Source organism: Rhinatrema bivittatum, chromosome 7 (genome assembly GCF_901001135.1).
Source record: "Rhinatrema bivittatum chromosome 7, aRhiBiv1.1, whole genome shotgun sequence".
In the NCBI taxonomy this organism is placed as follows: domain Eukaryota; kingdom Metazoa; phylum Chordata; class Amphibia; order Gymnophiona; family Rhinatrematidae; genus Rhinatrema; species Rhinatrema bivittatum.
This window is the reverse complement of record NC_042621.1, coordinates 153,608,566-153,636,120: the sequence shown is the minus strand read 5'-3', so window position 1 is coordinate 153,636,120 and position 27,555 is coordinate 153,608,566. Positions and strand designations below refer to the sequence as shown.

The 27,555-nt window shown below is 43.1% G+C and overlaps 1 protein-coding gene across 1 annotated transcript in view; it reads right to left on the bottom strand.

The window, feature by feature from the left end:
• Positions 1-27,555, bottom strand: part of PARG (poly(ADP-ribose) glycohydrolase) — a 511,630-nt gene that overhangs the window by 191,213 nt on the left and 292,862 nt on the right. The window contains exon 18 of the mRNA XM_029610698.1: positions 15,786-15,933. Coding sequence (XP_029466558.1) covers positions 15,786-15,933 — 148 coding nt within the window. The remainder of the gene's footprint in view (positions 1-15,785; positions 15,934-27,555) is intronic.

Genomic DNA, 27,555 nt, shown 5'->3' with positions numbered 1-27,555 from the left:
GAGAAATTGCCTTGTGGGATATGTTGATTGATTTTTGCTTTTATTGCATTTTTGGGTGGTTTTATGACTTTTGTTTTTGGACACTTCATAGAACCTTGGATAAGAATATAAGGATTGCCATACTGGGTCAGATGTACTGCCTCATCGAGCCTAGCATCTTGTCTCTGACAGCGGCCAATCCAGGTTGCACATATGTGGCAGATCCCATAAAATAGATATAATTCCTGTTACTCACTCCCAGGGATAGCAACAGCTTTCTTTAATCTACCTGGCCAATAATGTGTTATGGACTTTTCCACCAGAACCTGTTCAAATCTCTTTAAACCCCACTATGCCAGTCACCTTCAGCATGTCTTCTGGCAACAGATTCCACAGCTTGATAATGCGCTGAGTGAAAAACCAATTTCTATGACTTGTTTTGAATCTGCTGGTTATTAGTTTCATGGCATGTCCTCTTGTTTTAGAACTATTTGAAAGGGACTGTCCTTTATTTACCCGTTCCACTTCACTCATGATTTTATAAACTTCTATCATGTCCCTTTCTCAGCTATCTCTTTTCCAAGCTGAAGAGCCCTAGCCTGCATAGCCTCTCATCATAGGAGAAATGTTCCATCCCCTTTATTATTTTGTCCTCCTCTACACCTTTTCCAGTTCTGCTATGTCTTTCTTGAGATGAGGCAACCAGAACTGACACAATACTCAAAGTGCAGTCATATCATGGCTCAATACACAGGCAATATGATATTTTCCATTTTATTCTCCATTCCTTTTTGGATTATTCCTAACATTCTATTTGCTTTTTTGACTGCCACTGCAAACTGAGCCAAGGATTTCAATATATTGTCCACAAGGACTCACAGGGTCCTTTTCCTGGGCAGTGACTCCCAATACAGAACCCAATATCATGTAGTTGTAATTGGGGTTATTTTTCCCTTGTACGTCATTTTTAACTTTTTCGTATTAAATTTCACCCCTCAATTCAGTTGCCCAGTCTACTAGTCTCACAAGGTTCCTCGCAATCTGCTGCAGTTTTTAATAAATTTGAATAATTTTGTAAATATGATCACCTCACTTGTCGCTCCCTTTTCCAGATCATTTATTAATATTTTAAACAGCACAGATCCCAATACCAATCCCTCTGGTATTCCACTAACGACCGTTCATTTGGAAAATGAAACATTTAGTCCTACTCTCTGTTTCCGGCCTTTTAACCAGTTACCTGAACACTGTCTCCAGAGGAGTCTCATGGGAACTTTGTCAAATGCTTCTGAAAATCCAAATAATCAACCAGCTCACCTTTATCTACATGTTTATTTACACCTTCAAAAAAAATTCTAAGATTGGTTGTGAGGGTCTATATGCAGTGCAATCTCCTTCCAGCAGCAGTTATCACTGGGCAATGTTACCTGCTGCTCCAAGCCCTATGGCATGGATATCCTGCCACAGTTTAAAACCTACCTCACACAGAATACTTTGCCTCAGCTTGGCATCAACTCTGTTCCTCGTCATGGCTTCCGCTAGTCTTGTATCCTAGTCCTTGCTTTGTATTGTGAAAGTCTTATTCCGTGTATTTCTTCTGTCTTCCAGTTGTTATTGTTCTGTTTTAGCTCTGTATTTGGCTCTAGTATTGTGTCCTTCTAGTTTTGTTCTTCTGTCTTGTCTGTGGCCCTCTGTTCTGGTTCAGGTCCCTGCTTGTCCTGTGGTTTTGTTTTATCTAGTTTTGAGTACCCTTTTGTTTCCTTATCTTAGCATCTGCTTAGCCCTGTCCTAGTGGGTGCCTTTTAATTTCTCCTGTTAAGACCTGCTAGCCACAATAACCCGAGGGTAAGATGGCTGGTCCAGACAGAAGACACTGGTGCTGTGCCAGGCCAGTCCCAGCCCTGCTTTAGCCTGCTCTTTCTGGGTTCAGCCATGCTCCTGCTTTGGGAGTTACGCTGACTGGTGAAAGTGCCATGACATTAGTAAGGCAAGACCTCTTCCTTGCTAAAAATTTGACTCTTCCCCATTAAGTTATGTCTCTCTATATGGCCAGTGATTTTGTTTATAAGAATGGCTTCTACCATTTTGCTCAGCACAGATGTCAGGCTCACTGGTCTACAATTTTCTGGATCATCCCTGAAGATCCTCCTGGTAGTCATGTTTCTGCACTGCCACAGTGGCTCAGCAGCACATGGTTTGGAAGGAGGTATCTTCAAAGAAACTAATGATGCAATAGAATTAGGGCATTCCAACAGTTACGTTCAAATAATGAGAAAAGTAGTCCAAGTGCCTGTAATTAAAAACTCACTTGAGTTAAAAATCTACCAATTTATTTCTATCAATTAAAAAGCAGAATGAAAATACAAGCAAAAAACACACTTTGAAATGTTTGTATGCTAATACCAGAAGTCTAAGAAGTAAGATGGGAGAATTAAAATGTATAGCAGTGAATGATCCAAAAAACAACAGGGTAGGCGATCCAGTGAAACCGTAGGAAAGTAACAAACAGAAGGATGCCACAAGAGCGTCTTTTTCGAACTTTAATTTTTACGTCTCCTTCATTAAAGTTCGAAAAAGACGCTCTTGTGGCATCCTTCTGTTTGTTACTAGCAGTGAATGATGACAGTCTTAATTGGCATCTCAGAGACATGGTGGAAGGAGGATAACCGATGGGTACAAATTATATCGCAATGACAGAGAGGAGCATCTGGGAGGCAGGGTGGCGCTTTATGTCCGGGGTGGCAGAGTCCAACAGGATAAAGATCCTGCATCAGACTAAATGTATAATTGAATCTTTAAGGGTAGAAATCCCTTGTGTATTGGGGAAGAATATAGTGATAGGAGTATACTACCATCCACCTGGCCAAGATGGTGAGACGGACAGTGAAATGCTAAGAGAAAACAGGGAAGCTAACCAAATTGGTAGTGCAGTAATAATGGGAGATATTTCAGTTACCCCAATATTGACTGGGTAAATGTAACATCAGGACATGCTAGAGAGATAAAGTTCCTGGATGGAATAAATTACAGTTTTATGGAGTAATTGGTTCAGGAACAGACGAGAGAGGGAACAATTTTAGATCTAATTCTCAGTGGAGCACAGGATTTGGTGAAAGAGGTAACAGTGATGGGGCCACTTGGAAATAGTGATCATAATATGATCAAATTTAAATTAATGATTGGAAGGGGGACAGTAAGCAAATTCACGGCCCTAGTGCTAAACTTTCAAAAGGGAAACTTTGATAAAATGAGAAAAATTGTTAGAAAAAAACTGAAAGGAGCAGCTACAGAAGTAAAAAGTGTGCAAGAGGCATGGACATTGTTAAAAAATACCATTCTAGAAGCATGGTCCAGATGTATTCCACACATTAAGAAAGGTGGAAGGAAGGCAAAACGATTACCGGCATGGTTAAAAGGTGAGGTGAAAGAAGATATTTCAGCCAAAAGATCTTCATTTAAAAACTGGAAGAAGAATCCAACAGAAGAAAATAGGATAAAGCATAAGTGCTGGCAAGTTAAATGTAAGAAATTGATAAGACAGGCTAAGAGAATTTGAAAAGAAGTTGCAATAGAAACAAAATCTCACAGTAAAAACGTTTTAAAATATATCCAAAGCAGAAAGCCTGCGAGGGAGTCAGTTGGACCGTTAGATGATTGAGGGGTTAAAGGGGCACTTAGAGAAGATAAGGCCGTCACGGAAAGATTAAACAATTTCTTTGCTTTGGTGTTTACTGAGGAAGATGTTGAGGAGATACCCGTTCCGTATAAGGTATTCATGGGTAATGATTCAGATGGACTGAACCAAATCATGGTAAATCTAGAAGATAAGGTAGGCCTATTTGACAAACTGAAGAGTAGTAAATCACTTGGACCAGACGGTATACACCCCAAGGTTCTGAAGGAACTAAAAAATGAAATTTCAGATCTATTAGTAAAAAGTTGTAACCTATCATTAAAATCATCCATTATACTTGAAGACTGAAGGGTGGCTAATGTAACCCCAATAATTAAAAAGGGTTCCAGGGGCGATCCGGAACAGTTAGCCTAACCGACGGATGCAACAGTTAGCCTAACTGTTGCATCCGTCGGTGCTAGACGGCCTCGCCCCGTTTGCCTCATCTTGTTCATGGCTCCTCCCGCTTCCTTTGGGAAAATGGCTACCGCCGCGTCTACAAGCCGACTTCACCAGTGTCCCCGGAACAGCTATGGTGCTGCCTCCCGCCATCCTCCTCACAAGAGCCTACTAGGGTGCGCGTGCGCATGCCACCCACATCTTTATTCCAGCATTGGCGCGAACCTCGGGGGCATTCCCCTCTATTGACATCATGCCATCCGGGTATATAGCCTGTACTATGTTGCTAGCTCACTGAATTAGCAAAGGATTGGTCTTGGCCGGTCTAAGCTACTCTGCCGCTTCCGTGCAGCCGCTGGAAGCTCTCTCTCTCTCTGCCCTTCCGGGTATTGCTAACCTGGGTACCCGCTCCTCGGGGGCCCTCTACTTTATTTCAGGTGCCTTACAGGGATCAGGTACTCGCTCCTCGAGGGCCTGCTCTCCCTGCATCGGTGCCAGTACCGACTTCTTCAACCTGGTGGAATCGCATACCTACAGCAACCATCTAGTGAGTAACATAACTCTCAGTCTATCTCATCCACAGTATTGCCTTGCTGGGAAACCTACACCGGAATAACCCTAAACCAACGGGGTGAGAAGGGTTCATCCTCTGCCGAGGGTCCTGAGACTGCTACATCCAGACTACCTCACTAATGCCACCTCTGGCGGTATACTTCAAGCTGTATAATAAAAGAACTAACACTGTGTTTTGTGCGTCCTGCGCTTAGCCCAGTTCTGTGGCACCTCTCAGGGCTCCTCCCCATGGGCGTGGTCATCTGCCACAGTACCAAGAATCCACCCAAACACCGCTTAATCATAACACTAACTTCAGTGCCAAGAAAAATAGTGTAAAGTGTTCTAAAGATCAAAATCACAAAACATATAGAAAGGCATGGTTTACTGGAACAAAGTCAGCATGGCTTTACCCAAGGCAAGTCTTGCCTCACAAATCTGCTTTACTTTTTTGAAGGGTTTAATAAACATGTGGATAAAGGTGAACCGGTAGATGTAGTGTATTTGGATTTTCAGAAAGCATTTGACAAAGTTCCTCATGAGAGGCTTCTAGAAAAAGTAAAAAGTCATGGGATATGTGGCAATGTCCTTCTGTGGATTACAAAATGGTTAAAAGACAGGAAACAGAGAGTAGGATTAAATGCATAATTTTCTTAGTGGAGGGGGAGTGGGCATTGGAATGCCACAGGGATCTGTACTGGGACCCGTGCTTTTCAATATATTTATAAATGATCTGGAAATGAATACAACGAGTAAGTAATCAAATTTGCAGAAGATACAAAATTATTCAGAGTAGTTAAATCACAAGTGGATTGTGATAAATTGCAGGAGGACCTTGTGAGACTGGAAAATTGGGCATCTAAATGGCAGATGAAATTTAATGTGGATAAGTGCAAGGTGATGCATATAGAGAAAAATAACCCATGCTATAGTTACACAATGTTGGGTTCCATATTAGGAGCTACCACCCAAGAAAGAGATCTGGGCAACATAGTGGATAACACATTGAAATCATCGGTTCAGTGTGCAGCGGCAGTCAAAAAAGCAAACAGAATGTTGGGAATTATTAGAAAGGGAATGGTGAATAAAATGGAAAATGTGATAATGCCTCTGTATCACTCCATGGTGAGACCGCACCTCGAATACTGCGTACAATTCTGGTCGCCGCATCTCAAAAAAGATATAGTTGCGATGGAGAAAGTACAGAGAAGGGTGACCAAAATGATAAAGGGAATGGAACAGCTCCCCTATGAGGAAAGACTAAAGAGGTTAGGACTTTTGAGCTTGGAGAAGAGACGGCTGAGGGTGGGATATGATGGAGGTGTTTCAAATCATGAGAGGTCTAGAATGGGTAAATGTGAATCAGTTGTTTACTCTTTCGGATAATAGAAAGACAAGGGCACACTCCATAAAGTTGCATGTAGCACATTGTAAACTATTCGGAGAACACCTGTTACAGGTAAGCAACTCTGCTTTCTCACAGGACAAGCAGAATGGTAGTCCTCACATATGGGTGAGTACTGAGCTAAAGATGCCTGAGCAATGCACCAAATGCACCCAAAGACGTGCAACAGGCACATCAACATGGGTGGAAATTTGGTTAGGAGGGCATCCTGAACAGGTCGGTGGAAGGATGTTGGGAAGTTAAACTGAAAACAAGTTGCGTAGAACAGACTGGCTAAAGATGGAATCCTGTCTGCCAGCCTTATCTAAGCAATAATGGACTGCGAAAGTATGGAGAGAACTCCAGGTAGCAGCCTTACAAATATCAGCAAGCGGCACCAAACGGAGGTGCACTACTGATGTCGCCATGGCCCTGACAGAGAGTGCTTTTACACGGTCTTGCAGTGTAATGCCTGCTTGCTGGTAGCAAAAAGAAATGCAGTCCGCTAACCAGGAGGAGAGGGTCTGCTTTCCCACAGGATTTCCCAATTTGATGGTATCGAAAGAAATAAACAATTGAGTGGACTTCCTGTGGGCCGACGTGTGGTCCAGACAGAAGGCTAGAGCATGTTTGCAGTCCAAGGAATGCAGAGCTTGTTCTCCTGGGTTTGAATGGGGTCTGGGAAAAAAGGTAGGTAGGATAATAGATTGATTAATATGAAATTCCAACACTTCTTTTGGTAAACATTTAGGATGAGTGCGGAGCACTACCCTGTCATGCAGAATTTTAGTGTAAGGCAGGTAGGTAACTAATGCCTGCAATTCACTAACTCTGCGAGTGGATGCGATAGTGAGAAGGAAAACTACTTTCCATGTATCAAATCCATGTATCAAATCAAATTCCATGAACAAATCAGAAATACTTTCTGATTTGTTCCATGTAAATGGCCATGTTAACTGTTCCTTGTAAACTGTTCCATGTAAACTGTTCCATGTAAACTGCCACCCGGCAGTAATTATTACTGTTCTCTGTGAACCGGAGCGATATGTATTGTATACAGGAGCTCCGGTATAAAAAAAAACAATAAATAAATAAATAAATAAATAAATAAATAAATGTGAGATGACTGAGATCAAAGGAGTGGAGAGGCTCAAACGGAGGTTTCATGAGCTGCCCCAAAACCACATTAAGGTCCCAAGCAGGGGCCGGAGGGCGCAGTGGAGGTTTTAAGTGGAGCAAACCTCTCATAAAGCATGTTACTAAGGGTTGTGTCGAAATAGGAACATCCCCCACACCTTTATGAAACGCGGCTACCATGCTGACATGCACCCTGATGGAGGAAGTTTTCTGGCCTGACTCAGACAGGTGCCAGAGATAGTCCAGAAACTTCGCCGTGGAACAAGTGAAGGGGTCTAAGGACATAGAAGTGCACCAGAGTGTAAACCTCTTCCATTCAGAATGATAAGACCTTCTCGTGGAAGGCTTTCATGAAGCTACCAGGATTCGGGACACTGACTCTGAAAGGTTAAGAGGTTGGAGTATTAACCTTTCAACATCCAGGCAGTCAGAGATAGGGCCTGGAGGTTGGGGTGGCGCAGGCATCCTTTGTTCAAAGTTATCAGAAGCGGATCCTTCCCCAGAGGAATGTGGCGGCATACTGATAAGTCCTGGAGGATTGGAAACCATACCTGGCGTGGCCAGTGAGGGGCTATCAGAATCATTATGCCCTTGTCCTGCCATAACTTCACGAAGAGTCTTCAATATGTGTGGAAGTGGAGGGTAGGCATAGAGGAGACTGCTGGCCCATGAGAGGGCGAAAGCGTCTTTCAGTTGCGAGTAGCGGCTGCGAGTTAGAGAGCAGAGGTTTTCTACTTTGCGATTGTGGACTGACGCAAATAGGTCTATGTGAGGGTAACCCCAATGTTGGAATACTGTGTCCGCTATCGTGGGGTTGAGAGACCACTCATGTGGAAGAAACGTGTGGCTCAACTTGTCCGCCAACACATTGTCCACGCCCGGCAAGTAGGTGGCTGTGAGGTACATCAAGTGGGAAAGGGCCCACGCCCAGATCTGTGCAGCTTCCTGACACAGGAGGTAAGAGCCTGTTCCCCCTTGCTTGTTGATGTACCACATCGCCACCTGATTGTCTGTTTGAATGGCAATCCTGAAAAAAACCCTGAGAGCATATCTGATCGCCCGAAGCTCCAGGAAATTTATCTGGTGTTTGGCTTCCTCTGGAGACCAGATTCCCTGAGTCTGCAGGTCGCCGACATGAGCACCCCACCCTAGGTTGGAGGCGTCTGTTGTCAAGGTAATTTGAGGTTCCATAGCCTGAAATGGAAGGCCTTGAGTTAGATTGGAATGTTGCATCCACCAGGCCAGCGATAGTCAAAGCTGTGTGGTAACGTTAACAATGCTGGACATTGGTTGACAAGCCTGAACCCACTGGGATTTTAGGGTCCACTGCATAACTCTCATGGCTAGGTGGGCCACTGGAGTGATATGCACTGCGGATGCCATGTGACCCAGCAGTATGAGGAAGTGACGAGCAGTTGAGGATATTTGAGTCTGTAAACGATACACCAGAGAGGCCAGGGTGAAAGCCCAATCCTGAGGGAGGAAGGCTTTCGCCTGTATAGTGTTTAGGTCGGCCCCTATAAAACATAGAAACATAGAAATGACGGCAGAAGGAGACCAAATGGCCCATCTAGTCTGCCCCGCAAATTTTCTCTCTCATACTTATCTGTTTCTCTTAGCTCTTGGTTCTATTTCCCTTCCACCCCCACCTTTAATGTAGAGAGCAGTGATGGAGCTGCATCCAAGTGAAATATCTAGCTTGATTAGTTAGGGGTAGAAGCCGCCGCAATAAGCAATCTGCACCCATGTTTATTTGTTTTACCCAGACTGTTATACAGCCCTTATTGGTTGATTTTCTTCTCCCATGCCGTTGAAGCAGAGAGCTATGCTGGATATGCATCGAAAGTGAAGTATCAGGCACATTTGGTTTGGGGTAGTAACCGCCGTAACAAGCCAGCTACTCCCTGCTTTGCGAGTGCGAACCCTCTTTTCTGGATGTGTGAAGTATCAGTTTTTCTTCTCCCCTGCCGTTGAATCAGAGAACTATGCTGTATATGCATTGAAAGTGAAGTATCAGGCTTATTTGATTTGGGGTAGTAACCGCCGTAACAAGCCAGCTACTCCCCTCTTTGTGAGTGTGAATCCTTTTTTCCACATTTCCTCTTGCTGTTGAAGCTTAGAGCGATTTTGGAGTCACAGTAAGCCTGTGTATGTTTATTTAATAAGGGTATTGACTCCAGGCAGTAGCCGTCATTCTGGCGAGTCACCCACTCTTCATTGGCAGCCTCTTGACTTTATGGATCCACAGTGTTTATCCCATTCCCCTTTGAAGTCCTTCACAGTTCTGGTCTTCACCACATCCTCCGGAAGGGCATTCCAGGCATCCACCACCCTCTCCGTGAAGAAATACTTCCTGACATTGGTTCTGAATCTTCCTCCCTGGAGCTTCAAATCGTGACCCCTGGTTCTGCTGATTTTTTTCCTTCGGAAAAGGTTTGTCGTTGTCTTTTGATCATTAACACCTTTCAAGTATCTGAAAGTCTGTATCATATCACCTCTGCTCCTCCTTTCCTCCAGGGTGTACATATTTAGATTCTTCAATCTCTCCTCATACGTCATCCGATGAAGATCCTCCACCTTCCTGGTCGCCCTTCTCTGTACCGCCTCCATCTTGTCTTTGTCTTTTTGAAGGTACGGTCTCCAGAACTGAACACAGTACTCCAGGTGAGGCCTCACCAAGGACCTGTACAAGGGAATAATCACTTCCCTTTTCTTACTCGATATTCCTCTCTCTATGCAGCCCAGCATTCTTCTGGCTTTAGCTATCGCCTTGTCGCATTGTTTCGCCGACTTCAGATCATTAGACACCATCACCCCAAGGTCCCTCTCCTGCTCCGTGCACATCAGCCTTTCCCCCCCCATCGAATACAGTTCATTCGGATTTCCACTCCCCATATGCATGACTTTGCACTTCTTGGCATTGAATCTCAGCTGCCATATCTTTGACCACTCTTCCAGTTTCCTTAGATCCCGTCTCATTCTCTCCACTCCTTCCGGCGTGTCCACTCTGTTGCAGATCTTAGTGTCATCCGCAAAAAGACAAACCTTACCTTCTATCCCGTCCGCAATGTCGCTCACAAAGATATTGAACAGGACCGGTCCCAAAACCGATCCTTGTGGTACACCGCTTAAAACCGCTCTCTCTTCAGAGAGAGTTCCATTTACCATCACACATTGTCTTCTGTCCGTCAACCAATTTGCAATCCAGGTCACCACCTCGGCACTCACTCCCAAGCTTCTCGTTTTATTCACCAGTCTCCTGTGCGGGGTTTGGGATGGAACTATCTTGGATTTGGGGATAGTTGATTAGAAACCCTAGGGAGATCAGGGTATGGAGAGTGAGACACTAGGATGCCAATGCGTCTTTCTGAGTCGGAGCCCTTATCAACCAATCATCGAGTTAAGGGTAGACATGGACACCCTGACTCCTGAGGAAGGCTGCGACTACCATGAGGCATTTGGTGAATACTCGTGGAGCGGACGCTAGGCTGAATGGCAGTACATGGTACTGGAAGTGACGAGGGCTGACCAGGAATCGCAGGAATTTGCGATGAGATGGAATAATTGAGATGTGTGTGTACGCGTCCTGTAGATCTAGAGAGCATAGCCAAACTCCTTTTTGTTGAAGAGGAAGTAGAGAACCCAAGGTTACCATCTTGAACTTCTCTCTTTGTAGATATTTGTTTATGGGCGCGAAGGTCCAGAATTGGACGAATGCCACCTGACTTTTTTGGGATGAGGAAATACCGGGAATAGAACCCCTGCCCCTGTTGGGAGAGGGTCACTGGTTCTATTGCCTGGGACTGGAGGAGGGTTGATACCTCCTGTTCCAGAAGGAGAGAGTGGTCGGACGATCCCCACATCAGCCGAGGTGGGGAGTCCGCCGGTACAGTCAGGAAGTTGAGGTGGTAACCCTGAATGACTACCGCAAGTACCCACTGATCGGTGGCGACTGCGTGCCAAATGTTGGTGAAGTGGCACAATCGACCGCCGACCGGTACAGATAGAAGAGGATGTTGGCAGATGCTCTCCAGGGAGGAGTCAAAACCCTGATGCTGAGGAACAGGTTGGGTCTTCTGAGGTCGGGACTGCCTGGACCGACCTTTTTGATAAGGCTTGGCAGGGCGACCTCGGGAAGCTGGAGAATAATACCTTCTTGGTTTGTAGGCTGGTCGTTTATAGTCTCGCCTGAAAGTCCTCTTGGAGGTGGACGAGAAATCAGCAGGCACTGAAGAAAGTTGACGCAGCGTTTCATGGTAGTCCTTTAGCTGCGCCACAGTCTCCTACCCCTATGGGGTAGAATTTTTTGAAAATTTTTAAAGAAATTCCGTGAAGAAAATTCCTGTCAGGAATCTCAAGAGAGCTCTTTAACCCGCGTGGCTAGTGCCGCACCGAAAAAAAAGAGACTAAAGGGGGACCACTGCTGGATGCAGGGTCAGTACATTGCTGGGCAGTGTTCCGTGATTGGGCTCCATCCTTATGATGTCGCCCATATGTGAGGACTAGCATCCTGCTTTTCCTGTGAGAAAGAAGTTCTTTTTCACTCAACGCACAATTAAACCCTGGAATTTCTTGCCAGGGGATGTGGTTAGTGCAGTTGGTGTAGCTGGGTTTTAAAAAGTTTGGATACATTCTTGGAGGAGAAGTCCATTACCTGCTATTAATCAAGTTGACTTAGAAAATAGCCACTGCTATTACTATCATCAGTAGCATGGGATAGACTTAGTTTTTGGGTACTTGAAAGGTACTTATAGCCTGAATTGGCCACTGTTGGAAACAGGATGCTGGGCTTGATAGACTCTTGGTCTGACCCAGTATGGCATGTTCTTATGTTCTTAGTCCTTTCTAAAAATCAGTATCACATTGGCCATCTTCCAGTCTTCAGGAATCATTACTGTTTAAATAAAAAGGTTACAAGATTATTAGTAATGGTTAACGATTTCATGTTTAGTTCTTTCAGTACTCTGGGGTGGATGCCATATGGTCTCGGTGATTTGTTACTCTTTAATTGTCAATCTGATCTATTATATCCTCCGTTGTGACATATATTTGTTTTAGTTGCTCAGAATCTCCAACATTAAAGAAATTTCAGTTGTATGTTCTCAACATCCTCCTCTATAAACATTAAGGCAAAGATTTCATTAAGATTTTCCTTCTTTTCCTTGTCCTCTCTGAGCACCCCTTTCTGCTCCTTTGTCTTACTGGCAAGTTTTTTTTCTCAAACTACTGTTTTACATCTAACTTGCCAGCGTTTTTGCTTTTGCCTGCTTTCAACATTTGAGTATATAAATAAAGATAAGAACATAAGAACTGGGTCATAATGAGGGTCTATCAAGACTAGAAAGAATGCAGTTTCCAACAGTGGCCAATCCATGTTACAAGTAAATAAATCCCATATTACTAATGCCAGTAATAGGTACTGGTTATTCCCTTAAGTCAACTTAATAGTAGTTTATGGACATCTCCCCCAGGAACTTGTCCAAACCTTTTCTAAACCCAGCTATATTACCTGCCTTAACCACATCCTCTGGCAATGAATTCCAGAGCTTAACTGTGTGCGAAGTGAAAAAGAATTTTCTCGTTTTAAATGTGCTACTTGCTAACTTCATGCAGTGTCCCCTAGTCCTTGTAATAGCAGGTTCACAATTACCCGTTCTAGTCCTCTCATGATTTTATAGACTTCTATCATAACCTCCCCCCCCCCCCCCCCCCCCCCGTTCCCAGCAATCTTTTCTCAAAGCTGAATAGCCCTAACCTCTTTGGCCTTTCTTCATAGGGGAGTCGTTCCATTCACTTTATCAGTTTGGATGCCCTTCTCTGTACATTTTCCAGAGCAATTATATCTTTTTTTAGATCTGGCAATCAGAACTGCTCAAAATATTCAAGGTGCAGTTTCACCTTGGATCGATACAGAGGTATTATGACATTCTCCATTTTATTCATACTGAAATGCTTCAGTATGGATGTATATTTATTTATTTAAAATTCACTTCTAGCCCAAACACTCAAGTTTGAGGTGGAGTACAATAAAAACACACATAATAAAAGAAAAGAACAAATTAAAAAACACATTGGTCTGCTAACACAGCGTTATATACTGCTGAGCTCTATCAGGGGCCCTCTGCTCCCTTATAAGTCTCAAAGGGTTTGGGAAGCAGCATTTATTACAAAAACCTTATGAGTGTTTCAGATAAATATATTTGTTTTTATTAAGAAACTATTTACTATTTTTACCTCAAGAGGAAGTCCATTCGGTTGGAATACTATTTTTAAAAAGTTATACTATCTAGTTTTTTCAAAGTATCAGTAGATGAGTTTTGGCTCTGTTGTTTCCTTTGCTGTTCTTATACCTATATATATATATTTTTTTTTAATCCAAAATGTGTTTTATGTCTTGTATTTTTACATTTGCATGGAATAAAATGTTGAATACTATACCACTTCTTTAGAGTGATCTTCTTAAAGTCAGAGCTGGCTTTAGTGCCAGCACTGCCCTGTGCAAACAGGAGCAGTGCTCTCTCTAGCCAAAGAAGAGAGAGAATTATGTCTTCCTGCAGCACTATGGCTGGCAGTACCCTATGGCTGGGGGGGTTAGTTTTCTTGCCAACAGCTATTTTCTGGGATGATGGAAGATTGTAACACCATGTGACACTGCAAAAAACGACTTTTATTTTGCCTGATTTACTACTGACCATGATAGTTGTTTGAGGATAACAATCTAGAGGAGACCGTACATTTTGGCCTGTCTCTCCGAGAGATCATTCTGTATGTCTACCCTGCACCAAGCTCGCCAGTACACCTATAACAGCAATTTTCTGATGCCAGTCAACAAAGCTAGACCCTAATACCCTTGGATCCAAAATAATAGAAGTAGCTAAGAAGGAAAAGTCTTCAAACCTCAAGCACTTACTTCACACCAATAATGAAATCATAACTAGGAAAAAATGAATAATGCTATTTGATCCGTTTGTTGTTTTTTGAAACAATAAAATTGGTAACACACGTGTTTGAAAGTAAATCGTTCATATTTTCAAAAAAGATATTCTTGGTTAATATGAACTATTGCTTTCAAATTGAAAAAATAATTTTAAAACCAGCTATAATACTAAGTTGTAGCGTTTAAAGCTAACCTATCAAATGCTGATGAAATCAACTGGGATAATTTTGTTCCAATATGATAGTCTGATGATTCAGCTTTCTAAGTATGTACATCTTAGGCAGGGGGAGGGATATGATGTGGACACTCAAATGTCTCAAAAATATAAACGATGCATAAGAGTCAAGCATTATTGAGAGGAAAGGAAATGGTAGAATATAGAATTCATGGCATGAGGTTGAGGAAGGCATACATTCAGGCATAACAGTTTTTCATAGAAAGGATGGTGGGTGCATGGAACATTCTTCCAACAGAGGCAGTGGGAGCAAATACGGTAATGGCATCCAAACCAGTATGAGAAAAGTATTAGAAAGAACTTGAGATATAGTGTTTGCATGTGATGCCCACAAATTATTCCCAGAGCAGCAACAACTAAATTAGATTATCTATACTTAGGCATCACAGCAAGACCTGGATTTTGAAATTAGGATTTGGAAGTGTATAGCTTTTTAGTTTTATTTAATAATTGCTTTTTAGAATTTTTCTCTTTTGTGTCTTGTGGTATTGTTTTATGAGTTCTCATGTGATTTTATGTTTTTTAGTCTTGTCTTTTGATGTGTTTACTGATACCTATGTGATTTACAAGTTATTTTATTTTATTGTTCTTATTCATTTTTTCTCTGTTTTATATGCTATAATTCTGTCTTGATTGCCTGGCATGGTGACATGTAAATGTTAAATTAAATTATAAACACAGAAGATTATTGGCAGTGGAGAAGTGAGGTTAAGGCCAACTAGCAAGTAGGGTCTGTGGTACTACAGTGGGTGGAGAAAATAGGCAGACTAGATGGGCTTTGCTATCATTATCTGTCATTATAATCTAAGTTTACTTATAAGTATATTTGTACAATACTTTTGTTCAAAGCACTTCAGTGCTTAATAAAGGAAACACATATAGCATCAAGCAAAGGAGAAGAGTTATTTCTGAGGAAAATTACTTAGTTTCTACCACTTAATTTTGCCAAACCAGACTGTACAGCAGGAGTGGTCAACTCCAGTCTTCGAGAACCACAGACTGGACAGGTTTTCAGGATATCCATAATGAATATGCATGAGATAGATTGGCATACAATGATGGCAGTGCATTCAAATCTATCTCATGCATATTCATTATGGATATCCTGAAAACCTGGCAGTTTGTGGCTCTCAAGGATCGAAGTTGGACATCCCTGCTGTAGAGCCTATTTCAAAGTTCGTCATGACATTTGGAATAACATCCCTATGTTAACACGTCACATGATCCTTCATGCTCATACAGATGACAGAACCTCAGCATTTATGTGCCATGCAGATGATGACTCTCTCAGCAACATACTATCCCTAACACAAAATACTGGCTCAGCCACCAGCAGCACTTTCTATGCACTACTCCCATGCAAATACTCACCAAAGGCAACCCTGTGCGGCTTCTGAAATCTTACTGGTCCAGCCCATTTTCTAGAGAAGACTTTCCTCTCTACATTATTCCCAAAATAGAGAAAGAACTACTGGCTAAACAGACTGACCTGTGATAATAAGACATTCGTTGTAATCCAGGACTTCCGTGAAGAGACGAGATATAATCAATTCAGGATTGATTATGAAGCGTATTTCTTCCTGTACCAGCCCTGCACCAGTGACACCACCACCAACAAATCGGTTTGCAAAATCCACCTGAGAAAATAGGAGAGAGCACAAACCAATTAAACAAAAATCATGAGACGTATAGTAGGATAGGAATATATCAGCAGTATTAAACCAAGTAATAATACTGTATCTATTTCTTTCTAAAAGCTGAAACTTTGTGTTAATAAATCATCCTCTCCTAAAAAAGCTATGCCCTACTGTATACAATTTAATATTTTCTATTTAGTCCCATTTAAAAATTCTCCTCTCTTAATCCCCAATAATGACTCCCATCAGAAAGTCATTAATGTGGGCCTTCAGTACTCGTTCTGATATTTCTCATTGCCTCTGTCATTCATAGGCTAAGTATTCCTGTGGCTGAGTGAATATGCAGCGCCCTTCAGAGCTACTTCTAAAGCTGGTCACTAAAAGCAGTATTTGGCCCTGAGGTCCCTCAAAAGACAATAAGCACCTTCAGCAGTATCCCAACCATGGACAAAATAGTAGCTGAACTCAGTTCTTGTTAGATCAAAGCAGTAATCCATAGACTAGTTATCATCTGTAATAATTAAGGGCCTGATTTACTAAGATTTTTCTGACATTCTTATCTTAGGGCCCAATAATGAGCCAGCTATGTAAGTACAAAGTTGGACAAGTCTATCCAGTGAAGTTTGGATATTTACAAATATTTGTGGTTTTCTTCCCATTTTTAAACCCCATTCCTACTAACCTAAACATCCAATTCTTCAATTAGCCACCTCGAGCTATGGATTCCTTCAGATCTCCATGTGCATACACACTGAATTTTGCCAGTAGGTTTTGCAATGGATGGGAGTTTCTCCTCCTGAGACTGTGAAAACTGGCCAGCTCCAGAAACTAAAGCCATGTTTGAAAGTGAATTCAGAATATTGCATGGATGCAAACACTGTTAGTGACCAATGTTCCCTCTAAGCTGTGCGGTGAACCGCCAATACACAGCTGCTAGGTGCACTAGGCATCTTGCAGTTTTTATTGATGCAGGGCCCTCTAATCTTGCAGAAGCTGCTGGCCCCAAGCAGTTCAAACTGAAAAACAGCTGGTGCGTACCCAGTTGTTAGATAGAAATTCATCTGTCTCATGCATAGCTTACAAGGATCAGTATCAGTGAGCCAACCAGTCAGTTGTATTTGCCACTTTTAAATATCAAGAACTGTACTAAACGCAAAGAATCATTTAGAAAAAAATTACCATACAAGAAGTCTTAGGAATACAAGCCTATATTCAAAAAGGTTTGACCAGCTAAGTTTGGGACTTAATATCCCAACTTTTAATATCCTGTCCCACTGAACAGACAAGTTTTAGCGAGATAAGCCATTATCTCGCTAAAACCTAATCAGATAAAAGAGAGACAAGTTGGCAGCATTCTGTGGACGTGACTTATTTACCCAGTTAGGGCTGGCCAGGTAAAGTTACCCAGTTACTCTGGAGAAATTGGATGCCTTAAGTTAGCCAGGTAATCTGGTTAAATATTACAGAGTTATCATGGAAGAAACAACAGCCCTTTTTTGTTCCACCAATTTCCTTTTTAGTTTTTACACTACTGACAAATTATGTGCCAGTCAAGTAATACTTCCCATAGAAATGAAGACCTTCATTGCCAAAAGCATTAGATTAATGATGCAACTGAAACATTTCAAGGTTGGCATTTAAAATATATGTAAACCGATGTGATGACCATTTGTTGAATGTCGGTATATAAAAAGCAAATAAATAAATAAATAAGAATCAAAATGTGCTTTGTCTTGCTACAGCTTTTCAAATTGTCTGTTTTTATTTTGAGCAGATATTTGCTGAGAAGAGGGATTTACCCCCTTTTCCTGAGCTCCATTTGATAGAAAAGATATAGCAGTTGTGGCAGTAGAAACGCAATTGTTGGCACAGTTTAGAGGAAACCGATGATAACTGGGGCACTGCCATTAATATATCTTAGCACACCCCTGCTAGATAACAGTGCCCATGCTAATAATTGTGTCATCATATGTGATAGCATTTTTGTTTTTTATTTTACAGTAAAGAAAGCAGAGTTGCTTACCTGTAACAGGTGTTCTCCCAGGACAGCAGGATGTAGTCCTCACATGTGGGTGACTTCACTGGACTGAGCCCTATCACGGAAAACTTTTCTGTCAAAGTGTCTAGAACTTTTGACTGGCACACTGAGCATGCCCAGCATGCCATAATCCCTGAAGCCATAGGGGTCTCCCTTCAGTCTCTTTTTTTCCACGCTGCAGTTTGCCTCGCGGTTAGGAGTTCTGTGAGAATTCTCTCACACAATTTTCCTCACGGAAAAAACTTGAAGATTACTTCATTAAAAAGTTCCCTCATAGGGGTCTCCCATCGCGATATTGTTTTTCATCGCTCGGTGAGTAAAGTCACTGTCCCCGGTCGGTTCCTGCCCTTCCTTTTTCAGTGTTCGTAGCCATCAAACATTTTTGGGACTCAACCTCTGCCATCATGGCAACAGGTTTCCGAAAATGTCTGGAATGCCCCCATACCAGGTCGATTACCGATCCACATGATGTCTGTATGCTGTGCCTCGGCTCATCACACGACGTTTCTCACTGCCCAAGTTGTGCACAGATGACTCCGAAGGGTAGGCGGGCTCGCCTCGACAAGTTGAGGACCCTGTTTGAAATCGACGTCCACCAGGAGCATCGAAGAGATTAGTCATCAAACCTCGCCGGGAGCACCAGCACAGCGGTGACCGTCCGTCACAGACTCAGTCTAGGGCATCTGTATAATATTCCTCGGTGCTGGAGAAAGACCGGACCGAGCACAGAGGGAAGCACTGACACAAGTCTACTCCCGGTGCCGACCGGGAACCAACCAGGGACAGTGACTTTACTCACCGAGCGATGAAAAACAATATCAGGATGGGAGACCCCTATGAGGGAACTTTTTAATGAAGTAATCTTCAAGTTTTTTCTGTGAGGAAAATTGTGTGAGAGAATTCTCACAAAGCTCCTAACCGCGAGGCAAACTGCAGCGCGGAAAAAAAAGAGACTGAAGGGAGACCCCTGTGGCTACAGGAATTATGGCATGCTGGGCATGCTCAGTGTGCCAGTCAAAAGTTCTAGAAACTTTGACAGAAAAGTTTTCCGTGATAGGGCTCCGTCCAGTGATGTCACCCACACGTGAGGACTACCATCCTGCTTGTCCTGGGAGAATATTTGTTTACCTGTAGAATGCATTCTCCGCAGACTGCAGGATAAAATCAGCCACCCAAGTAGGTGATGAAATCTAATGGCAGAAAGTAGTCTCCCAGAGTATTCTGGATTTTCTGGACATATGCAGGAATGTCCAAAGTGACATGCCAATTCACAGAGCCCCCTTAGTTCTATATAAAAGCTTAAAGAACAATTCCATAAGAGGAGGATAGAAATGTGGGGCAGATTATCCTGCTGTAATCAGAAAACACATGCTACAGGTAAACAGCTTTTGCATTCTCCAAGGTCAATCAGGATGAATTAGTTACATAAGATGAAATACCTAGCTAAGAGCTGTCTTCCTACAAAAAAAGAATACAACAAGACCTCCAACAGGCAGAATAACAATTTTGTTGTCAAAACATTGTATTTTGCCAATTTATTTTAATGCACGGAAGACAACATAAAAAAGAGCCATAGAGGACAGACTGATCAAATCTATTGTTGCATCAGGAATCTGTGTCTAAACAGTATTGGGAAGTATATGCGTGGACTAAATTCCATATTGTAGCTTAGTAACAATAAATGTCAGCAGAAAGATTCAAGCAATCTATCCAATCTGTCCAGCAAGGTTTTTTTTTGTTTTTTTTTTTAATTTAAGGGTAATAATTACCACTCTCTGCAGGTTACCCCAATGTCCTCTGTTATAGGTAGTTACTGTTACTCCGTTCAGGTTACCCCAGTTAACATAGGTTATTCCTTTTCTTCATTTCCATCCTTTAGCCACAATGTATCCTCTCTTTTTATCCCATGCCCTTTTGAATTCCATTATCATTCTTGTCTTCGTTACCTCTTCCAGGAGGAGGGCACACTATGCATCTACCACCCTTTCAGTGAAGAAATATTTTCTGATGTCAGTCTTGCATTTACCCCCTTGGAGCTTCATATTAATTTCTCTAGTTCTACAGCTTTCTTTCCATTGGAAAATATTTGATTCCTGTGCAACATTAATTCCTTTCATGTGTTTAAAAGTAAGTATCATATCTCCTGTGTTTCTCTTCTTCTCCAGGGTATACATATTCATGTCCTTCGGTCTCATCTCATATGACTTTCTAGGAAGACCTCATGCCATTTTGGTCACCTCTCTCCATACCAAGTCCATCCTGTTTCTATCCTTTTTGAGATACAGTTTCCAGAACTGAACACAGTACTCCAGGAGAGGCCTTATAAAGGGCCTATATAAGGGCTTTATCACTTCCTTTTTCCTGCTGATTATGCCTCTCTCTATGCAGCCCAGCATCCTTCTGGCCTTAGCCACTGCCTAATCACATTGCTTTGCTGCCTTCAGATCATCAGACACTATCACTCTGAGATCTTTTTTTCTGTCTGTGCAGATCAGTCTTTCACCCTCACTTCCATCACATACAGCTTCTTTGAATTTCTGAACCACAAATGCAGGACTCTACCCTTCTTGGCACTGAATCCCAAATGTTAAGACCTTTGACCATTTCTCAAGCTTTCTTAGACTGCTTCTAATTCTTTCTACTCCTTCAGGTGTGTCTATTGTGTTGCTGATCTTACTGTCATCCGAAAAAGGCAAATGTTTCCTTCTAACCCTTCATTAATAATTGCTCACAAAAATATTGAACAGAAACAGCCCCAGAATCAATCCTTGAGGCACTCCAATTATGATTCTTCTCTCCTCAGAGTACGTTCCATTTACCACTACTCACTACTGTCTGTCAATGGATTTATAATCCATTTCACCACACTGGAACCCACTCCCAGGCTTTTTCAGTCTGTTCATGAGCCTCCCATATGGGACCCTATCAAATGCTTTGCTGAAATCCAGGTAATTACATCAAGTGCTCATCCATGATCTAATTTTCTAGTCACCCAATCAAAAAATTCAATCAGATTCATTTGACAGGATCTTCCTTTGATAAAACGATGTTGCCTTTGCACATTATCTCAACAGATGGGTCACAGGCACAGTTATGGTTTTAACTGTATGAGTTTGATGCACCTCTCTAGATCTGGACTTTTTTGGGCACAACAAAGACATGCAATCTGCTAGCCAATTAGAAATTATTCATTTGGTTACAGCAATCCAAGGTCTGTTGCTGTAAAAGAAAACAAAAAGCTGGGTGTATCTTCTATGGAGAATTTAGTCATCTCCAAGTCAAAGGCGACAGCTAATTTGCAATCTAAACTGTAACGAGCTTGTTGACCTCTATGAACATGTGGCTTGTGGAAAAATGTTAGCAGGACAATTGACTGGTCAAAGTGGAAATCTTAAATCACCTTAAGCAGGAACTTGGAATTATTTGCAGCACCATCCTATTATGATTAAACTTAGTATACTAGGGCCTGAAGTTTGCTAACTCTGCAAAATAAAATGACTACCACCAAGATTGAGACTGTTCAGTTCAGATACTTAGGCCACGAAGTTTTAGAAAATCAAAAGAGCATTTCATCTGCGGAGTAAACTTCACACTGAGATCCTGTAACCCTGTGGGTGGTTTGATGGAAGATTTCAACTGAGGCAAGTCTTGCTTAACTCTGAGAACTTAAGACTGGATAGGGATAGGATTTCTTTGTAAATGCTGGGCAATAACCACCAATTACTGGGGTAAACCCTAACCGAGTTGGTTTTGAGGCCAAACTCAAACATCAGAATGATGTAGAAAGTATTCAAACAGTTCCACTGCTTTTTTGAAAGTCTCCAAGAGAAAAAATGAGATAAAAAGCAAAAACATTATAGACTCCCAAAAGTAATAAAAGATAAAATATAGGGAGAGAGGAGGTAAAATGGCTAATGATTAAAACACATAAGCAGGAGAACTAAGAGATAATTGTCTCAACTGAGTTTAAAAATCTGTACTGAGGTCCACTCCTTCTGGTTATAGCTTAAGTGCACTAACAGGGAACAGATTTTTGGGTTTGTATTGTATAATTCAAAGTTCTGGTCCCCATCGTGCATATTAACATATAATACTACCAGACACCCACAAAACATACACAGCAGAATGAGGATTTGTATGCCCTATCCCTGTCTGATCCCAGCCCGACTACACTGGTATCATGTGTATCCCATCATACTGCTGCTAAAGTCTCCCTCAGCTGACATACATAGGCTGATCAAGCTGTCCCAGTGGTTTAGTCTATCCGATCACCTGCATGGACTGCTGCCCTGTGGCTACGCAGCTGATTCTCAGGACAGCTCCAGCTGCAGGTCAGTGCCTGAGCCTCCTTCCATGCTGGTCACTAGACAGGCCCTATTGCCCAAGTGTATTTTCTATCTTTATCTATATAGATAGATATATAGATAGATAGATATATAGATACTGATAGAGATGTGGGTGTATATACACCCACATCTCTATCTAAATATTTATTTATTGCCTTTTTTATACCGATATTAGTGACATCATATCAGTTTACATTAAAACTGAAAAAGGATGAACGGAAACGGAAATTACAGTTAACAGGGTATAGGGATGGGATGAAAGGAACCAAAGAGCAGTAGGGTGAAGAGGAAGAGCAGAGCAATCTGCTTGTAGAGAAGGCAGGAAAGTGAGGAAGAGGAGCAAGAGAGCAAAACAACAGTATAACAATTTAATAGTGTAACAAAGTAACAGAAAGAAATACAATTATACATTTATACAAGGTTTGGATTGTATGTTGGCGTAAGGGGGGAAAACCTATTGTGGGTATGCTTTTCTGAAGAGCCAGGTCTTTAAATTGGTTCTGAATTTGGTTGTGCATGGCTCAAGTCTGAGGATAGTAGGTAGGGAGTTCCAAAGGGCTGGCCCAGTAATTGAAAGGGAGTGGTCCCTTGTGGATGTGAGGTGTGCCTTCTTCAAAAAAGGTACATGAAGAGTCCCTTTGTTGGTATTTCTGGTGGGGCGGTTACAGCGTGTGAGTTGGAATGGCTCATCAAGCCAGTTAAGAGTTGTGAGTGTAAATGGCTTTGTGTATTATATTGAGTGTTTTGTAAAGGATGCGTGAGGTGATCAGGAGCCAGTGTAAGTCCTGGAGGATGGGTGTGATGTGGTCATGTTTACGTGCATTAAAAATGGTCCTAGCAATCACGTTTTGCAGCATTTGAAGGGGTTTTAAGGTTGAGTAGGGGAGGCCTAGGTAAAGGGAGTTACAATAGTCAAGTTTAGATGAGAGGGTAGCCTGTATGACAGTACGGAGATCGCTGACGTGGAGCAGAGGTTTTAATTTTTTTAAGATATTGAGCTTGTAGAAACCTTCCTTAAGGAATGCATTGATATGCTTTTTTAGATTCAGTTGTTGGTCAATTAGAACTCCTAGGTTGCGGACACTATGCTGCGTAGGAAAAGTATTGTATGCAGGGTCGTTTGCAATGGAGGGTTTAGGGGGTAGGTGTTGTGAAATAAGAAGAAGTTCCATTTTGGAAGGGTTCAGAGCAAGGTGGAAGATTGGAGAGGAGGGTGTTAATGGCGGTGAGGCTGTTATCCCATAGTTTTAGGGCAACTGAAAGGGAGTCTTGAAAAGGTAGGATGATCTGTACGTCATCAGTGTATAGAAAGAATTTGAGACCTAGGTCAGATAGGAGCTGGCATAGGGGCGTGAGGTAGATATTGAATAGGGTGAATGAGAGGGCAGATCCTTGGGGAACTCCTTGAGGGAGTGCGTGTAGGGAGGATTCCGCATTGCCTACTTTGACAGAGAATTGTCTATTGGATAGGTATGAGGTGAACCACTGGAGGGCTGAACGAGATAGGCCAATATTGGATAGGCAGGAGAGTAGGTAGGAGTGGCTTATAGTATCAAAGGCAGCAGAGATGTCTAGTAGGGCGAGGATGTAGCAGTGTCCTTGGTCCTTGCCTCTGAGGAGATAGTCATTGAGGGAGAGAAGGAGGGTTTCAGTATTAAGATATTTACAGAAGCCAAATTGGGATGGGTGGAGTATCTTGTTATCTTCAAGGTAGACAGTAAGTTGTGAATTGACTACCTTTCTCCAGTATTTTAGAGATGATTGGGAGGTTGGATATGGGTCGAAAGTTAGCTGGGTCATTAGGGTCCAGGGACGGTTTCTTAAGCAAGGGTTTAACCACTGCATGCTTAAGGGAGTCAAGGACTATGTCTGTGGAGAGGGAGCAATTTATGATGTCGGCTAAAGGTTTGGCTATAGTATTGGGTATAGCTAGAAGGGCTTTGGTGGGGATGGTGTCTGTGGGGTGGGTTGCAGGTTTGATCTTTTTGAGGATAGATTTGATATCCTTGGAGGAGGTGAGGTCAAGAGCGTCCAGGGTGGCGGGTGAGGGGCAGGGGCCCAAGGAGATAGGGTGGGGATTAGAAGGGAATCTGCGGAGAATGTTTGCTATTTTGTTGTGAAAGTAGAGGGCCAGTTCTTCACATTTGCTACTGGTTTCGTTGTCAGGGGTTGGGGGAGGGGCAGATTTAGTGCTGCAACGTATGAAAATAAGGCCTTTGGGTTGTATGAGTAATCGTGTATTTTTTTAGCATAGAAGTCTCTTTTGGTATTAAGGGTGGCGAGTCTATACTGGTGTAGGGCAGACTTGAAGGAAGGGGCTTTACGCCAGGCTCTTTCTTTTTGTCTGGTTTCATTTTTCATTCTTTATTTATCATTTTCAAATTACAAATTAGGAAACATTACTTTAGGTGGTTTACAAAGTTTTAGTTCCTGGTTGTACCATGGTTTAAGGTCTTTTGCAGACATATTCAGTTCCAGTTTGGTGATTGGGCACAGGTTATTTGCAATGTCAAGGGTGAGGTTGTTCCATGAAGTGAGGGTAGCATTAGGGTTGGCAAGTTCACGATTAGGCAGGGATTTAGATAGGACTGCAATAAGATCTTCGCTGGGGCAAGGTTTTCTGAATATAATGGAGGTATTTGTGGTGGGATTGAGCATAGTGGGTGCCTTAATGGAGAGTGAGGTTTCGATAAGGTAGTGGTCCGACCAAGGGACGGGGGTGCATGATGGTGTGTTAGTGGAATGTATGCAGGAGTTAATGAAGATGAGGTCTAGGGTGTGCCCAGCTTTGTGAGTGGAGCGGAGATGATTTGAGTATAGCCAATAGCATCAAGAGAGTTGAGGAAGGTATCGCAGGACAATGAGAGGGGGGAGGCATCTACATATAGATTGAAATCACCTAAGATAATAGCGGGGGTTTCTATATTGATGTTATCAGAGATGAATTCAATGAGAGGGGAGGGGTTAAGTTCTAAGAGGCCAGGGGGGGCATAGATAAGGCAGATTTGTAGCTCATGAGTTTTGAAAAAAGTCCAATTTCTAGTCTGGGTGGTGTGTTGATGTTTATTTGTTTGAGTTTAATGTGTTTTGTTTTTTTTGTTTTAACTGCTAGGAGGCGGCCTCCGCCTCGTCTCTTGGGTCTTGGAATAGTGAAGATGTTGTAGTCAAGAGTGGGGAGTTGATTAATGAGGACAGTATCTGAATCTTTGAGCCAGGTTTCTGTGACGGCACAAATTTCTGGCTTGCAGTCTAGTAAAAAGTCATTAAGAATTGTTGAGATTACTTACCTGATAATCTCCTTTTCCTTAGTGTAGACAGATGGACTCAGAACGAATGGGTATAGTATCCACGTGCTAGCAGTTGGAGACGGATCTGACGTCAGCATGGGTGTATATATACCCCCACAGGAAGCGTAGCAACTTAGTAATCTTCCTTGCAAAAGCTGTTATGGATGTGTGTACTGACGCTCAGTGAAAAGGGAAACAGGCAAGGATATAGTTTGGTTAAGGTGAAATTGTGAGACCACTTTAGGTAAAAAGGAGGGAACCGTGCGAAGATGGATAGCCTCTGGAGTGATTCTCAGAAAGGGATCCCGGCAGGACAGTGCTTGTAGCTCTGAGACGCGGCGTGCTGAACACACCGCCAATAGGAACACCATCTTCAAGGTTAGAGAACGAAGAGACAGGCCCCGAAGGGGTCTGAAGGTGGATCCTACGAGGAAATCCAAAACAAGGTTGAGGTTCCACAAAGGCACTGGCCACTTCAGTGGCGGACAAATGTGCTTGACTCCTTTCAGGAAGCGAGAAACATCTGGGTGTTTGGCAATGGTCTTGCCATCCCTCCTGGGACCATAAGCAACAGTGCAGCTACCTGAACCTTGATGGAGCTGAGGGAGAGACCCCTCTGAAGTCCAACTTGCAGGAAATCCAACACAATAGGGATCGTGGTCGCATGTGGATTGGTGCCATGAGTGTCGCACCATGCCTCGAATGCTCTCCAGATCCTTACGTAGGTGAGAGAAGTGGAAAACTTGCGAGCTCGGAGGAGTGTATCTATCACAGGCTCTGAGTAACCTCTTTTCTTCAGTCTAGCCCTCTCAATGGCCAGACTGTAAGAGAGAATTGAGCTGGATCCTCGTGGAGTATGGGACCTTGACGTAAAAGGTCCCGGAGAGGAGGCAGGGGAAGAGGCTCCCCTGCCAGTAGTCTTCTCATGTCCGCGTACCTGGGTCTTCTTGGCCAATCTGGTGCCACTAGAAGAACTAGGCCCTGGTGTTTCTGAATCTTGTGGATGATGGCGCCCAGCAGAGGCCACGGAGGAAAGGCATATAGCAGAGTCCCTGGAGGCCATGGCTGAACCAGGGCATCGATTCCGTGTGAGAACGGGTTGCGCTTGCGGCTGAAGTATCTGGGTACTTGAGCATTGGACTTGTCCGCCAGTAAATCCATGTCCGGAATCCCCCAGTGATCTACAATCATCTGGAAGGCTGTGGGTGACAGCTGCCACTCTCCCGGATTTAGACTTTCTCTGCATGTCCTTCCCGGCAATGTGGACGGCGGAGATGTCCTGAAGATTCGCCTCTGCCCTAGTCATCAGTGGGGCAATCTCCAGAGATACTTGTCGGCTTCTGGTTCCGCCCTGACGGTTGATTTTTGCCACCGTGGTGGCGTTGTTGGACATCACTCTGACTGCTCTGTTCTTCAGTCTGTGAGCAAATCGAAGGCATGCCAATCGGATTGCCCGAGCCTCTAGACGGTTGATGTTCCATGCTGACTCTTCTCTGTTCCACCGCCCTTGTGCGGTAAGTCCTTCGCAGCGTGCACCCCAGCCGCTCAGGCTGGCATCTGTGGTGAGCAGAGTCCACGTGGGGGAGGACATCTTCGACCCCCTGCTCATGTGGTTGGACTGTAACCACCACCGTAACTGGGTCCTTACTCTGGCAGGCAGAGGTAGGTGCGTGGAATAGTTCCGTAGACGGGGGCTCCAGCGAGAGAGCAGGGAGTGTTGTAGAGGTCTCATATGGGCCCTTGCCCAAGGTACCACTTCCAGGGTGGATGCCATGAGACCGAGAACCTGCAGATAATCCCAAGCTATGGGCCGACTGGTTCCCATCAAGTACTGGATATGCGTCTGGAGTTTTAACCTTCTTTTGGTAGTGAGACTGACTGTGTCTGCCTGGGTGTCGAACTGTACTCCCAGGTATTCTAGTGACTGGGAAGGCTGAAGGCAATTCTTGCT